Genomic DNA, 15840 nt, shown 5'->3' with positions numbered 1-15840 from the left:
TTACCCACTCACAGGATTGCATGCACTGCGTCAATACCCATTCAAAATCGAACTGAAATCAGTTTTGACATAAATTGAACTGGCAGCGGCAATGCAAGGGCAACACTTGGGAAAAAAATTAATTTGTTTCGCTTTCACTATGATTGGAGGAGAAAGAAGTGTGTTTGTATGTGTGGGAGGTGATTCATACTTACATAGAACATGGAGGACAACCTGACTGGATGCGGGTTGACCAACACCATTGTTGGCCGTGCATATGTAGACACCGCCCTTATGCCGATCAACATTTTCAATGGAAAGGACGTGCGAGTGTAACTTCTCTTCGCCTGCAAGTGAGTAAGGCAGAAAAAAAAGGAAAGAAGAAAGCCCCATGAAAAATGCAAGTCAATAAAAGTAGTGCCACAACCCAAAGAAGATGAAATGACAGAGCCAATTACAGGGACTCAATTCTCAACGTGTGGATGTGGCTCCCCACACAGTGATTGCTGGTCCAGGACCGCTTCACCATCAATGGGCATTATATTTAATATTAAAAGAGAGAGGTAAAGAGCAGGGCAAGAAAAACAACAAACAGGAGCAGTAACAACATCAACAACAACAACAGGAGCAGCGGCAAAAATCAGAAGAGAAAAAGAAAAAATAATTTCTTTGACTTTTCATTTTTATGGAAATTGTTTAAAGTTTTCTTTTATGGGGTATATTCATTTACTTTTTGCCCCACTGGTTGTTGGCCTGTTGTTGTGCTTTTTGCTCTTTATGATTTTAATTTTCATCCTTTTTGGTTTTCCTTTCTTGCCTCCTCTCTCTCTTTATCCCTCTATTGCAGGTTTTTGATACTTATGCTGAATCTTACCATTGGGCAAAATATTATTTTTGCGGCTCCAGGTCACATTTGGCGTTGGATTACCAGAGGCCGAGCACTCAATGCGCACTGATGAGCCTTTTTTGACTTGCAAATGTCCGCCGGTGCTAATGTGATGAATTCTCGGCGGTACTGCAAGAAAAACAAAGAAACAACAAGACAACAAAACAATAAGCAATGCAGGAAAAAAGAAACACATTAGAAATGTGGGCCCCAAATAATAATAAATAGAAGAAAACGACTTTCAGTTAAACCCCGTCGCTAGCTGGCCGACCGACCGACCGACCGCCCGGCAAGGTCCATTGAAAATGTATGCAAAGTTGAGCGGGACTGTACAACAATTTGAATAAATAAATGCGGCCGAAATGCAAATTGAATGAGAGTAAAATGCCATTTGTGCTCTTAGGCTTTGGGGCCATCTCATGCCCTAGTCGAGTCCATGGTCTCACGGACGGGTCTTTTCTATGGGTCCAATTTTGATTTAATTCAGCTCGGCCGTTTATTTATATTTGCGGTCGCATTAGTTTACAGATGTTAAAAATTATTACACCACAGTGTTTGTGTTAGCGCTTTGTGTCTTTCCCTTCAAATACATTTATTTCTTTTGCATTGTACTCAATCAAAGCAATGAATTATTTTCTTAATTATTCTATAAAATAGAATGCCAAAAAAGAAAACTCCTTCGTTATCAAAACCATTGGCAAAGGTTTTTTGTGAAGTTAATTATTTACCATAACCCGCAACCCGTTGCTGGTGACTCTAATTCTTCTTTTAAGTAAAAAAGCTAATAAACGAATTCTTCAAAAGTTTTAAAGTTAAGATGTTTTATAAGTAATATTAAATTTTCTTACTCCTTTTATTTAGTAATTAAGTTTTCATCTTAGTCTTTATCATTGATTGATTTATTTAAAAAGACAACTTCTTGTGTAACTAAAAAAAAAACTAAAATGAAATGTTATGCCATTAAAGAAAAATAAAATCAACAGCTCATGAAACCAAAAGCAATAGAAAGATTTTTAGATACGAGTACCGAATTTATACATTAAATTAAAGTCTGCCAAAGAGCCTAAAAATAACATGTGTTATTGATGCAATTCTTTCGGAAATCTATGTCTATATTTTATTTGTTGCAATACATCAAATAATAAATGCGATTGCTTTGGCCAAGGCAAATAAGCCGAGATAAAGATAGAGACAAAACAGGCTATGACTGTGGCATTTTCTCGTCTCGTACATGTGGGGAAATGTATTTGCATTTGAAAGAAAATTACTATTGATCACAGAGGCAATATACACAAGTCTGCCTTTTGCAAACCGCAAAATATGCATTAGACTATAATAAATCATGAGCCATGGGGCAAACGGCAAGACCAAAAAAGACAGAGATAAAAAAGTCTGGAATGTTGAGTAAGTCATTCTATGGGAAAGTATTTGTAATACCCTGCATCCAAGGTGAAAGCAGCGGGTATAGTCAAAACGCCGCAACAATAACATTTCTGATCCTATTAAAATATAAATTTTTGATATGTTTTGAAAACCTAAGATCTGGTTGTTTGTATTAGATATGGGCTACGCTTTAAAAGTAGCTTCGCTTCTCGGTGCAAGGTATACTCAAGTCGTTATGGCGTCTTTTTACTTCGTTTTTCAATAATTTCACGCTTTAGTTGGGTCTTATACTGATACATACATATATTGAATTTGATATGCACATGGCTCTATATTAATACTCAAAGAAATTGATTTCGGCTCAATGTTGATGATTCTCTGACGGACTGGCTGACTGACTGACGTCTGCTGGTTGGTGCGGCGCATGTAAAACGTGGGATTGTGGCCTGTAATGTCATGCAGATGACGACTACTTAATGGGTGTCGAATCGATGTCGGAAGATCCGAATGGTAGGATGGGGTGGGTTGTTCGATGGCGTGGTGTGGTGTGGCTAAGCTATGGAAGGGATCAGAATGGCGGTGGTTTGCTTGTGGTATGGCAAAAATTTTAATAAGCAGCCCTTTCAAAGCACTTGCCACAGTGGCCGCAGTAGCAACAGCAGCAGAAGCAGTAATGCCACTAACTCTGCTTCTGCTGCTGCTGCTGCTGCTAGTCGTTGCGGCCAGTTTTGACAGCGTCGTTTGTTGCATATTGATTTCACTCTGCCTAAAGTTAAAATTGAAGCAAAAACTTTTGCCCCACTTTGACAAGTAGAAGGCAAACTATTTTAGCATCTGCTTAAGTTTTAGTGCTAAGACTTAAATGTGTGTTTAGAAATCTTGGCATTTAATTGTGGGCTCAATTGCTTTGGTCTGCTGCTCTGCTTGACTGCAATTTGTCTCAGATAACTAAAGAAACTCAAACTACCGTATGCGTGTTGATGTTTATGTGTGTGTGCTGTGTGTGTGGGTGTGCGTGTGTGTATGACATTTGTTTATATAATCCATGTGGCAGGTATATAATTATACGAAAACTCTTCTCCTGCACCTCAGCATCTATTGTTATTGTGCAAACATTGTTGTGACCTCCATTGTGTGTGTAGGAGCAAACTATTGTTGCCCATAATTAAATGGGCACACCTCTTCCGTTTCTCTTTCGCCTCTCTGCCTTCACTCGTTCTCTTTCTGGACTTGAGCAAATTCACAATAATTATGATATTCGGTTGAAGAGTTTCGTTTCCAATTGAACTCAAAAGCCCCTCTAATTACCATCCTAATTTGTAATTGGATTCCTGTCAACTGAGGCGGCCTATAACTTGCACACATTAAAGACCGGGTTATGTAAATGCATTTAAAAATCAATAAACATATATAAAAACATATTTTAAATTGCCACAATGACTGGTCACACACATTTTAACCACATAACTTAATGTTTTGCGGTCAGATTTCGGTATGCCAGAGAGTCTGTCCAACTTGCTGGCTAATGGATGGACATCGGATGGGGCGAAAAGTTGAAATGAGGGTGTGTGTGTGTGTGTGTGTATTGGTCATGTCAACGCCAAATTGGTTTTATTAAATACAATTTAAATAATGTTCAACGTATTGCAGATGTTAAATTAATGCAAAATGCCTTTAAAAAATGTCCATCTAAAGCGCTTGTATGTATGCAACGGTCCTTGACATAGTTTTTAGTATGCAGTTCTGTACGCCCGCTTTACGCTTTGTTGATGTTGACATTTGGTCAATAAAATGCAACAAAAACAACACACAGATATATGTATAAATGTGAGGGCTGAAAACCACCGGAACTATTCACTCAACAAACGAACCACTGACTGACTCTGCCCCCTCGGGCAACCTTGACTGCTGGACAATCCATGGACACATTAAATATTGAAGCTCATCGTATCGAGGCCCAGAGGCAGAGATAGTCATAGTCGGCATGAGGATGTGAGTCGCTGTAATTATTTTGGCGCCAAAACTCAGGCGAAACGATATTAATGTTTTGGGCCATATTAAAAGATTTGTCAACGGGCAAACTTTTTGTTGTCCATTGTTTGGCATTGCGCCTCCAGCAGCAGGAGCTGCGATACCAGGAGCAGCTTCTACTAGTTGGTCCATTTTTTGGCCATCCTGGGGCTAATGTCTTTGTAAGTGCTCGCTCCATGGACAAGTGCAAAAGTTTTTGGCAAAAGCGCACATTATTTTTTCATCTTTAGTGTTTGAGAGAAACAGCGAGAGTGAGAGAGGGAGTCAAACTGAAAGTAATTTACGCTCGTAAAAGCTGCCAGAAGAACGAGAGAGAAGGCCAAACTTTATGAAATTTATATGTATGTGTATACTCTGTACCCACCAACAACCAAGAGTTGAAGCTGCTGCTGAGCCTATAAAAACTTCGACAGGGCATTATTTTCTACCAGTTTCCTCTCCTTTGACAACAATGCGGTATGAACCCAAATTTTGGCGGTGATAGAGAACGATGTTTGTCGGCTCTGGGTGGTGGGTTTAGGGCGAAAAAAATTTACGTGCGCTCTGCGAAAAGTTCAATAAACGAAATATTTCTGGCCATGATCATTATTTGGCAAACGGAGCGCATAATAAACACATAAAATAAACAAAACTTTTCAATAATCGACATTTTTTTCGTGCTTCTCCGACATTGTTTTCCCCACAAAAGGGAACTCCGCACCAGACGACAGAATGACGAGAAAAAAAAAGAGAATGACAACGACGATGCCGACAACAAGTCTTTCCCTTCGCTTAATATTTGTTTGTAGCGAAACCGAAACCAAAAACCGAAACAGAGAGAACCACCGACCAAGACCAAAGCCAAGACCGAGTCCAGGACCAAGTTTCAATGACAAATGAAAAAAGTTGCTGTTGCTAAAATAAATAAGCGTTTTTTATAGGCCCAGAGTAACAAATAAAATTAAAGCAAATCGAGAAAAAGGGAGAGAGAGAGTCTGCAAGAAGACTACTTAACACTGGCTTTAAAGTCGAGTGCTGTAAAACTATTTTTCAATCATTTCGTTAAGATAGAGTTGAGGCCCATGAGAGACTTGAGATTTTGGGAATTCTTTGGCAATTTGCATGTGCCGAGAAGAACTCGTGCAAAAGTTGTAAGAACACTTACTACCTTTGCCTCATGCCCCATGGCAAAGGGGCCATATGCAAATAAAAGGCAACATTGTAATTGGAAGGAGGCTGGGGGAAATATATGTAAATTATTCATCATTGCTGATTAGAAGCCTTGCCGAAAGACGCACGCCGAAACGCATGGCCCACAAGAATGAAAGTAAGGAAGGAAGGAAGTAAGTAAGGGGAAAGATAAAGATAGATAGAAGTATAGAGAGAGAGAGAGAGAATGAAAATAGTAGCGAAACGGAGGTTTGTTAGGCACAATGGGATACTCTAGACTCGACAGGATGTAGTTGAGAGTTTAGACAGCAACAGCAGCGGCGGCGGCAGCAGCAATTTGCATCCGCAGGAAAATACGACCGAAATTTTTCTTTTTTTGAGTCAAATGGCGGATTAGTTTTGATTTTTTTCACTCAAAGATTTCTTCTATTGAATCTCTCTGGCCATAAAAAGATGGCAAATTGCAGCTTACCTATTTTGCATATTTGAGTGGTCGCTGCCACCACTGCCTAGGCACATCATAAAGCTTTGAGAGCTCAAGGATAGGTCGGTTTGGATGTATAGGAATATGTTAATTTGACCCTCACACACAGACACACACACAACACGACTGAAGAGCTGATAGGTGCCCAAATGATGAAGCCAGACGAACAATGAACCCCAAGTGATTTGAGGAAATCGCATAAATTGCCATAAAAATTTCGCAGTAACGTCAATCTCTAGCTCTCCCTTTGATACTCGTGTGTGTGCCCTGACCTGACTTTGCATAACAATGCTTAAAATGGGCGAAAACCAACTGGTGGGTGGGCCTGTTCGCCTGGGTGCCTACTACTTACCAAGTATCTCAACGGTATGGGTAATTTCACGTGGATCCATTGTGGCAATTTGGCATATATAATCACCGGCATCCGTGGGTGAGGCGTCACGTATCTGCAGATTGTAGCCATTGACCAAATGGACCCGGGGATCAGGTGTCACCTTAACAGAGCCAGCACTTAGTATGGCAATTCCACGTTTCCAGGCTACAACGTATGGGTCTGAAAGATGGAAAGAGCAAGAGTGTGGTGAGTGTATGGGTATATATAATAATTGGTAAATGGTGAGTGTATGTATGTGGTGTATGTGGTGAGTGTATGGGTATATATAATAATTGGTAAATCATATTCAAGAGTTATTAAATCAGATGGGCGGCAGCCTGATCAAGTGCGTCATACACACACGCTAGACTGACAGACATATAGACAGCAATGCAAATTGAAAAGTCAGAATTCGAATGACTCAATTACAAGGCTTTTGAAAAGATCTAAAAAGGCTAGAAATTCAATTTGCCATGGACCCAACCGAACCGAACACACATAAAGAAAGGGAGAAAGAGCGAGAGAGATATAGCCTGGAGGCGATGGAAAATAAACCGCAGACAGACACGAACAACAAAAAGCAGGGAGGGTAAGGGAATAGGGGAGTCAGAGTGGTAGTCAGCAGGCACTCAGTAACACCCACTTGATATCCGCTAATGTGCGGCATTTGCAATCATATGCCAGGCCAACATTTAGAGGATGCCACAGTTGGTGAGAGGATGGAAATAGGGAAGGATGCCAGGCAGACAGTCAGAAGCACACACACATACGCGCGTGCTCGCTCTCTTTCAATGGCAATGGCGCGCATTCATCGAACTCATTAATTGTGATTCCTTTTTCAATTTATATGAGTTGTTCGATGTAAATTTCCGTGTGCTGCGTGTGCAATGGCATGGGAAATGACAGCAGTAGGTTGGTGAGGAACGGGAAGGGTCCACGGCCCATTGAAGTTACCGGATTTGTTACTAATGATGTATGACTTCCGTATATATCGAACGGTGCCAACGAACGATAAGCCTCTGCTCATTAAGAGAAATTAAAAGAAATTTCTGTCTCTCTCTCACTCTTTCGCTTTTTGTCAGAAATTGAAAAAAAGGGAAAAATCAAATTTAAAACTAAAACTCATTAGAGTCAAGTTTCAAAGTTTCTTTAAGGTAGAATTCTGAAATTGATTTCCATATTGTAGAAACGGAGAAATATACCGCATGCCAAAGTCATGTCGGCGGTAATAAAATGCTTATGAAGTCATTTACATGCGCATTCAAAAAGCGTATTTATTTGCAATGAGTTCAACAACATCCAGACCACACCACACCGAACCCTACCAGGCCCACGTTGAAGTTGCAGCAGTTCCGACGAAAGCTGACTGGATAACTGGCTGGCAGGAGGCTCAAGCAGGCAGGATGAGGAAAAGTGGCAAGAATGTTGAGTGCATTGCAAAAACAAATAAATAAACGAGGAGCCACCTGCTGTTTGTTAGCGTGTGTCGGCTCCAACTCCGACTGCAACTCCAGCTGCAAACTCCAACACCGACTCTGTGTGTGTGAAAAAAAAGCGAGGGAAGGGCAAATGTAATTCCTTAGACAGATCTGAGAATGAGTGAGGAAGAAATTCGTGGCGTATGGTTTGGGTTCTCTGTATGGCTGACAAGCACAGTTTCCTGGCATCGTTCATTTCATATTTTCCGCCTGAACGAGAAATTGGCCAACCATTTTAACCTCATCATCAGCATCAGCAGCAAAAGGTTCAGATCAGGATATACGTTTGTTTCGTTCACTGTGAGTCTAAAATAAAGAATCATGAAATATTTTGCAGACTGAATTACTTGAAAATCTCTTAACATGAACTTGGATAGCCCATTTCTTCTTTCATTTTTGTTGGAATTTTTAAAGACTCTAGACAGGAAATTAATAATACTGAAGAAGAAAAAGGCAAGAGAGCAGATGCCTTTGTTGTTCCTGGATTTTAGTCAATATTAGCTGGAGTGCCTTGTCTTGTCTTCTGTTGTGTCCTGTATGGGTTGACTTGACTTGACCAAAGCTTGTAACCTCTGTTCCACTGTGTATGTGTGTAACTGGATTGGGAAGGACCAGCCACTTGTCCGCAGCAGCAACAGCAGCAGGAGTACAAATAATGCCCTGGCACACATAAATTAAGGCTCTCTCTTTGGGTCTACCCCCCCTCGGTCCTGTTCTGTCTGTAAGTATGAGTTGAACGGGTTGCAACTAAATAAATTGTTAACTAAAATAACAACAATCTAACGAAAACAAGCAAAACACGAAACGCCTCAATTTCCGGTTTAAGTGTTCTAAACTAAATAGAAGCACACACACACACTTACATAGAACAGAGACAGTAAAGAGAAGCAGGAGAGTGTGGGTTCGAGGGTGAGGGTATAACAATACATGCAAACAATTGCGCTGTTAAGCTCACGCCAGGCCGGAAACTCGGTAAAAGCATTTTCAGTATTTTTGTATGTCAGAGTCATATACAGACACACACACACAGTCGTAGACATAGTTAAACACGGCCTGCTCGACAAATGGTTAGGAATGGTCAGTGTGTGTGTGTGTGTGGTTAGAAATGTTCGTAGGAAGCGAAGCGGCCAGCTCATTGTTTACGGCCAAAGCTAACTTTTAGTTTTCTACACTTTCGCACAAATACACACACAAATAAATACTCACACAGTTACACACTCACACAAATACTTAGAAACTATTCAAATATATGAGGCATGTTAGCATTGTTGCAGCGCCTTTATCTGTTTGCTCTGGGCATACTGTGCGTATGCGCAATATGCCTTAAACCATTGAAGAGACGAGAAACGAGCCTCAAGCTTGCTTGCAAGCGACCGTCCGTCCGGACGACCGACCGACCGACATGTTGTTTGTCTGAGCGCAATTTATTGCATGTCGGAAAGGCCAATATTATAAGATGATGACCCCCGAAGATAAACGATGTTGCGGCTAAGCCGCCGCAATACACACACGCAGACAAAGACAGAGAGAGACACAGGGTATAAGACAGAAGAAGGGGAAAGACTTATCTGCAAGTTCTTGCACAACTTTTTGTCCGTTTTGAGTGTGTTAAGTGTGTGTTGTGTGTATACGTAAAAAGCGAAATTAGAACTGTAAATGGCATTAATATTGAAACTTTGTTGCCTGCTTTTGTTGCCACATCTTTTTCTCTTCCCCTGGCACGACCCCGAATCCAAGTCTTCATTCCTGCTGCTGATCCTGCTGTTTGTACAACTTCAACTTTTGCGGTACGATTCCATTTCCGTTTCTATGTAATAGTTTTCGAGCTCTCCGGCAACGTCTACGGCGCTCCATCAAAGCGTAATGAGCGTTGGTATGGCCACAATAAAAAGGTTTTTGTTGTTTTTTCTCTTTTAAATTTTATTGCATTCACATCGAGAGTTGTTAAATGCCGCAGTAACCGCAATGAAAAATACACAAACAAACACACACACACTCAAACACTTGGCCAGGGATGAGGACAACTTAAGTAGCAGATAAAACTATAAAAACAATTAATTAGTTGTTGCAACAACAAATGTAAATGCAAATAACTTGAATAAAGAATACTTTAAAGAGTGCAAAAAGTAAAAATGAACAGCAATTTTCATTACATGTCATTTCAATGTTTAGAATATTCCAGTTAGCAATTCAGTGAATTTCACAAACACAGACAAAAACGCATATACGCAAAATGTGAAAATATGCAGCTTAAATTATTTAATAATATTTACTTTTCTCAACACTGATTGCAAACTTTTGCTTCTATATTGTGTACGAAGAAAATGAAAAGTGGAGCATGCCAGAGAAAATTTGCCTAAATAAATTTTACACACACAGGAACACACACTCACATAGACACAAACACAGGGAGACAATCTGAGATACAGAGACAGTAAGAACTTCAGCCACAAAATATCTACATAGAATAAGTACGCTCTGTCACTTTCGTTGTTTGCTTTTTGCTGCTTGCCAGCCAACAGCCTAGAACCTAGCAGAACAGAAGAGAGCCAAAGTGAAACGAAACAGAAACAGAAATTCAATTCAATTTTCCCATATTAAAATCTGGATATGCTGGAGCAACTTCTATGTCATTATGCTTAGTTAGCAACGAAATGGAATATATTCCTTTATCAATTTTTACCCTGTAATTAAATAATTGAAGGGTTTATTCTTCTTGTCAAACATCTAAAAGCTTTGCAAATATTTTCAAAGTTTATTATTCGGAAACATCATAAATTGTGAGTTTGTGTCTAAAGAAGTCTACACAAGCAACTCAAAAAAAATAACTCACACACAGCGATATTTTTGTTGCTAATCAGTTTCATGTATTTTAGATATAATATAATACTAGAGGGTAACTGGAAACCGCCTGCGTAATACACTTATATGTAAATATAATTGTTTGCTTGTCGCAAAACTTCACTAAGCCAATATTTCTGCCTCCAATTTCTACTCCGTTTTGGTACTCCCACACTCTGTTTTCAATTCATGCGAGTTTTGTGTTTGCCTAAGTAAAAATACATTATTGTTGCATGGCCCCAAGGCGCACAAATAAAAATTGAAATAAAATGATAATGATGAAATGTTTCAATGTTTATTTAGAGACAGCCCTCCCATCCCTTTCATCACTTTCACTCTCTCTCTATCTCTTTCTCCCTCGTTCTCTCCCACTCGTTTGTTGAGTATCTCGTTCAAAGCTTTCTTTATCTGACTGTTGTGCAACCTTTTTGCCTCTCTCTCTTCTGTATTTGGCAGCAAAACCCCTAAGATTACATTTTAAAAGTGCGAAGCGGCGTAATAAGTGTTTAAAGGAATTTTCATATAATATGCAAATACCCACACAGACACACACACTCATTTACCCACGCACAAAAAAAGCTGAGAGATTGAGAGATGGGAAGGGAAAACTCCTTTCTCTTCCTTCTTTGCTCGTCTGCAATGTGATTTTTCCGTTTTCCGAATTTTACGAGTATTCATCATAAAATGAAATGAAAATGCGCATAAATTGTGTGAAGTACCTAACACAAAACGAAGTTTCCTTTTTTTTCTCGCTGTGGTTTTAAAAATTCTATCAATTATTATTATTTCTTTTTTTTTTTTTTTTGTTTTTGTTTCAACATTTTTTACGAGTTGTGTGGGCCATAAAGAGGAATTATAATCGAGCTGCACCTGCACCTCTGCACGGTCTAATCAGTTTATCTTCAGGTTCATAAACCATGCGTGTTATTATAAGCAAAAACCAAAATAAAAATAAGAATAAGCTGAAGGAAGGGGAGAGGGCGGAGCTAAAAGGTATTAGAAGGTGTATATAAAAACAAAATGAATCGGTTTTAATTATAGTATTTACGAGAGAGCGCCACTAAGCTGCATCTAAAGTTGGTTGTCCCGTAATGAAATTGTCGTATGGGTACTTTATTAGCATAATGCGGTATTAGGTGAGGCAGTGGAACGAAGGAGGAAGAGCAGTAGGAGAAAGGGACGCCTACGCCCAGGCAATTTATTTGCCCTCGCCTCGGTACTCTCTTTATACTTATTTTCTTCTGCTGCTTATTTCTTTTCTTTTCATTTTCTGTCTTTTCTTTTCGTTACCCGAACTGCCCGCAGCTATAATTTTGTTGCAGGAATTTCTCTATGTATCGCCAGACACAGAGCCAGCACCATCGCCTTGGCCTGTCCTTGTTGTCTCTCGGAGGCAATGAAGTGCATAAGAAACGCAAATGAAATTCTTTGTTCTGTATACACTTTTTTCTTTTTGCTTCTTCCACACATATTCATATACATACGTATGTATATATAAATATGTCTCGAACATCTTCTTGAGACACAGCTCATATGTATATACATACATATGTATGTATATGTATTTTGTCTACATAAACGCTGGAAACGGCATTCTCCAAGTTTTTATGTAGCATTTTGTATTTTCAGTCCCATGCTGACCATCTTGACCAACCAGTGGTCCTTTTTTTTATTATTCCTTCTCATGTTATGTTGCTTATGCTAAATCCTTCTTATATGTATACAAATAATCTCGCACACACGACCGCATTTAAATTGAAAAACGTACAAATACCAAAACCAGAAACAGGACCAAGAATGAAATGAAAAACCAAAACAAAAATACCATAACCACTAAGACTAAGACTGAGAATGAAACGACGGACATGTCTCTTGTCCTTATGCTTATTCTCCTCGTCGTCAGCTTGTCCTTGTGGTTTGTCTTTCGGTATGTATGTATATTAATCCATTCCGCAGTTAATTTAATGTCGAGTTAAAGTTAAATAGTACTCACCCGTATTGGCCACCTCACAGGGCAAGACTATTGTCTCACCGGCAATGAATTTAAATGTCTCCGAACGTGAAATGAACATGGGCTCATTCTTCATCATTCCTTGACCAGTGCCTGCAAGAAAGAGAAGAAAATAAGGACAACATTTCATTGACAGAAAATTACTCAAAATATTTTGTATTAAAGAAAATCTTTCTCTCTCTGACTCTGTATCTACACATATCGTACACATGTCACGCACTCAAGTCTGTGTTCGTGTGTTTGTGTGTGTGTGTGTGTGTGTACATATAATTGGTTTAGTGCATTTAAGAAAATTTGTCAAATGTCGCAAAGTTCATAAAGTGCATTTTATTATGCCCATCCAACGAAAGTTGTCAACTTTGGTAGATGGCAAATAATTTAATGCACTTGCTGTTGATATGCTAATCAATTTTTAATGTCAATCCAGAACACACACACTTTCTCATACTATCTTTTTGTCACTGTGTGTGCGTGTGGGTGTGCGACAAAGTGTTAAAAAGCTCTTAAATATTAAAGCACACATTTTGGTTTGATATTATATCAGACTTTGTTCATTAATTTAATTGCATTTAAGTTTGTGTGTGTTCCTGCGAAATTTGAGTGTTTGTACTTGACCAATAATTCGTGTACCGCATAATTAATGCGTCCCAACAGTGACCACATCAAAAGCCCTACCTCCCGCCCTGCTTCGTACGGCATTACATTAGAATATTTATTTCGTTTTCGTAATTAAACAATAATTATTGCATAAACTACTTGTGTTATTAATAGAAACCGCCGAGCTAGACCAATTCTAGGGTACCTACAGGCAGGAAACACTCACATCCGGTTACAGAGCAATCGATTACTCTCAATGTGACACTGCAAAAAGTTGATACACTGTAAAAGTGCTTTGTTCGGGGCACTACATTTCCGCACGCAAACAAAACGACTACGCCGACGATGGCAAGGACGAGGAGGAAGAACAGAAAAAAATTCTCTGCGTCAGCTTCAACAATGACAAAAAGCAATGGCAAACAATTTAATACATTTAAGCGAATGTGTCAACAGGGCAAGCTGCTGGCTTGAGCCTTCAGGGGCCATAAGCTATGTCGATGAGCGGCCGGCCAAGCACTTTTGACACCATGGAACAAGCCTTGGCTAAGGTCCTAGAATTGAATTGATTCGATTACGCTGCGGGCACAATAATGAAGTGTCAAATGTTGTATTTATCTGCTGCGAAAACATTCGTGAACGTGTGCAAAGAGAGACGACAAACGACAGTCATACCAGGCCAGGCGAGGCCAAACCAGACCAGATCGAGAGTGAAAGTGAAGAGAAATGAAAAGAAAAAAAATGGGTGTTGTGTAGTAAGCAAAAAGCCAAAAGCCAGAGCTAGAACGCACTTGTCAGCCCACCGACCCCCAAATGCCATGTTTCCGGCATTTTATTTGATTTTACTTTAGTTTTTTTTCCCTTTGCCTTTGCTGTCGTTCTTCTCCTTCGATGATTTTCTCCTGTTCTTTTCTGTTCTTGACCTGGCTTTTGCCTATTTTTCTGTGTTTTTGTTTCCACTCCTTGTTTGTTGTTCTGTCGTAATATAAATATAATTTCTTTTGTATCCTTCTCGTTGCTTGTGACAATATTTTCGCTAAGGCATAAAGGCATTTTGCCAGCACGTGTGTCTGCCTGTCAATCGAATCCTTGATGCGGATAATAACGAAATAATGTCAGTTGAGCGAAACTTATTCCCTTTTGAAGTTGAAGATGACGCTTCACATGAACAGAGTGAGTGCTAATAAACTAAATGACTTCTGCCCGACGTGACCATGATGATGATGATGATAATGATGATGGGGATAGGGATAAAGCATGATAATCATGAGGTGGACGTCGACTCTGGTGTAGAGAGACATTTCTCTAATTGGAACACCTAACCCACTCAGACACACACACACACACTTAGACATGGAAATGCTGAAATTTCATATTCATTAGGGAAAAGGAAGAGGATTCTACCTTGTGGTCAAGTCGTTCAGTTAGGTAGGTCCTTCTGGTTACTTCAATATATTCTTCTTGTTTTCCTTTCTCTGTGTACAATTCAATTTTCGAATTTTCCAATTTTAGTGCCCACTCTTTGTCTGCTTTTCGTTTGCGGTTGGTTTTGCTTTCAATTTTTTTTTTTTTTTTTTTTTGCGGTTTGATATTCAAAGTTTTTCCATTAAAGTTATTCGCAGAGAATAAGAAAAGTTTGCCCCACTAACACATACACACACACACACACACATTTGCAGCAAATATTCAATTTGAGTAGAAAATTATCAAACAAGTTTTTCATTTTGCCGGGGCCAAGCAAACTCCTCCATTCATTTGACCTTCAACAAAACGCCCACAAAAGGCAAAAAAATGAATGAGGTAAGATAGAAATTGAAAAATTTACCAGCACGCAAAGTGCATAAATTGTAGAGAAAAAAAATAGTTGCAGTTGGGAGTCACAGTTCTAATTTCGAGTGCAACTGTTTGTGAATTTAGGTTTGGGAATAGGTGAGAGTGAGAATAAGGGCAGCATCATAGAGAAAATTGGCAGAAAAATGTTCATTAAATGCCATGCTTAGAGTGGCCAACTAAAAGCCTCAGCGAAACTTTAATCCACGCACATGGAATAAAATTGGGGCAAGGTGAGCCCAACACGTTTTAACGGCAGCTACTTATGGCCTCTAGAGGAAAAGTTCAGACGTCTATCTTGACTTTGGTCAATGGCTATATAAATCTTACATATTTCGGCCACGGCAAACTGCAAGAAACTGTTCAAGTTTTCAGCCACCGAATGCAACACAAAAGAATTAAGGATTACCTCAAAAAATACACACACACACACTGCACTGTACAAAAGTTTGTTGTGGCAACTTTACGTGCCACATGCCTCCATCATGGCACGCCCACTTCCGCCACATGTTAAAACAATCTGAAAAGTTGGCGGGAAAACAATGTGATTGCAAGTGAAATATTCATGAAGTGCACTTTTCACATGAAACTTGGCTCAAACCAAGCAAGCAAGCAACCAGGAACAAGCGAACCGACCAAAAGTCGAAGGCATTGGCCAGGTGGATCGCTTTGGCTGACTGGTTTGGTTTGGGTTAACGGGAACTCAGCGCACCGCTAATTTCACAGTTGACTCCTGCAAAAACACTAGACAACGAACAGCAATTTGATGGTCCTCACTGTTTTGTTGAACCCCCTTTCGAA

At 39.6% G+C, this 15840-nt stretch overlaps 1 protein-coding gene across 3 annotated transcripts in view; it reads right to left on the bottom strand.

Moving 5' to 3' along the window:
• The window catches only part of LOC137585803 (lachesin), a 149402-nt gene that overhangs the window by 37574 nt on the left and 95988 nt on the right, over positions 1-15840 (bottom strand). For all 3 annotated transcript variants that reach the window (XM_068301757.1, XM_068301755.1, XM_068301756.1), the window contains 4 exons: positions 12598-12708; positions 6265-6465; positions 854-994; positions 195-326 (listed from right to left, as the gene is read on the bottom strand). In XM_068301757.1, the coding sequence (XP_068157858.1) occupies positions 195-326; positions 854-994; positions 6265-6465; positions 12598-12708 (585 nt within the window). The remainder of the gene's footprint in view (positions 1-194; positions 327-853; positions 995-6264; positions 6466-12597; positions 12709-15840) is intronic.

Source organism: Drosophila tropicalis, unplaced genomic scaffold (assembly GCF_018151085.1).
Source record: "Drosophila tropicalis isolate 14030-0801.00 unplaced genomic scaffold, ASM1815108v1 contig_878, whole genome shotgun sequence".
Taxonomy (NCBI): Eukaryota; Metazoa; Arthropoda; class Insecta; order Diptera; family Drosophilidae; genus Drosophila; species Drosophila tropicalis.
The sequence above is the reverse complement of the archived record's forward strand: the minus strand, read 5'-3'. Positions and strand labels throughout refer to the sequence as shown.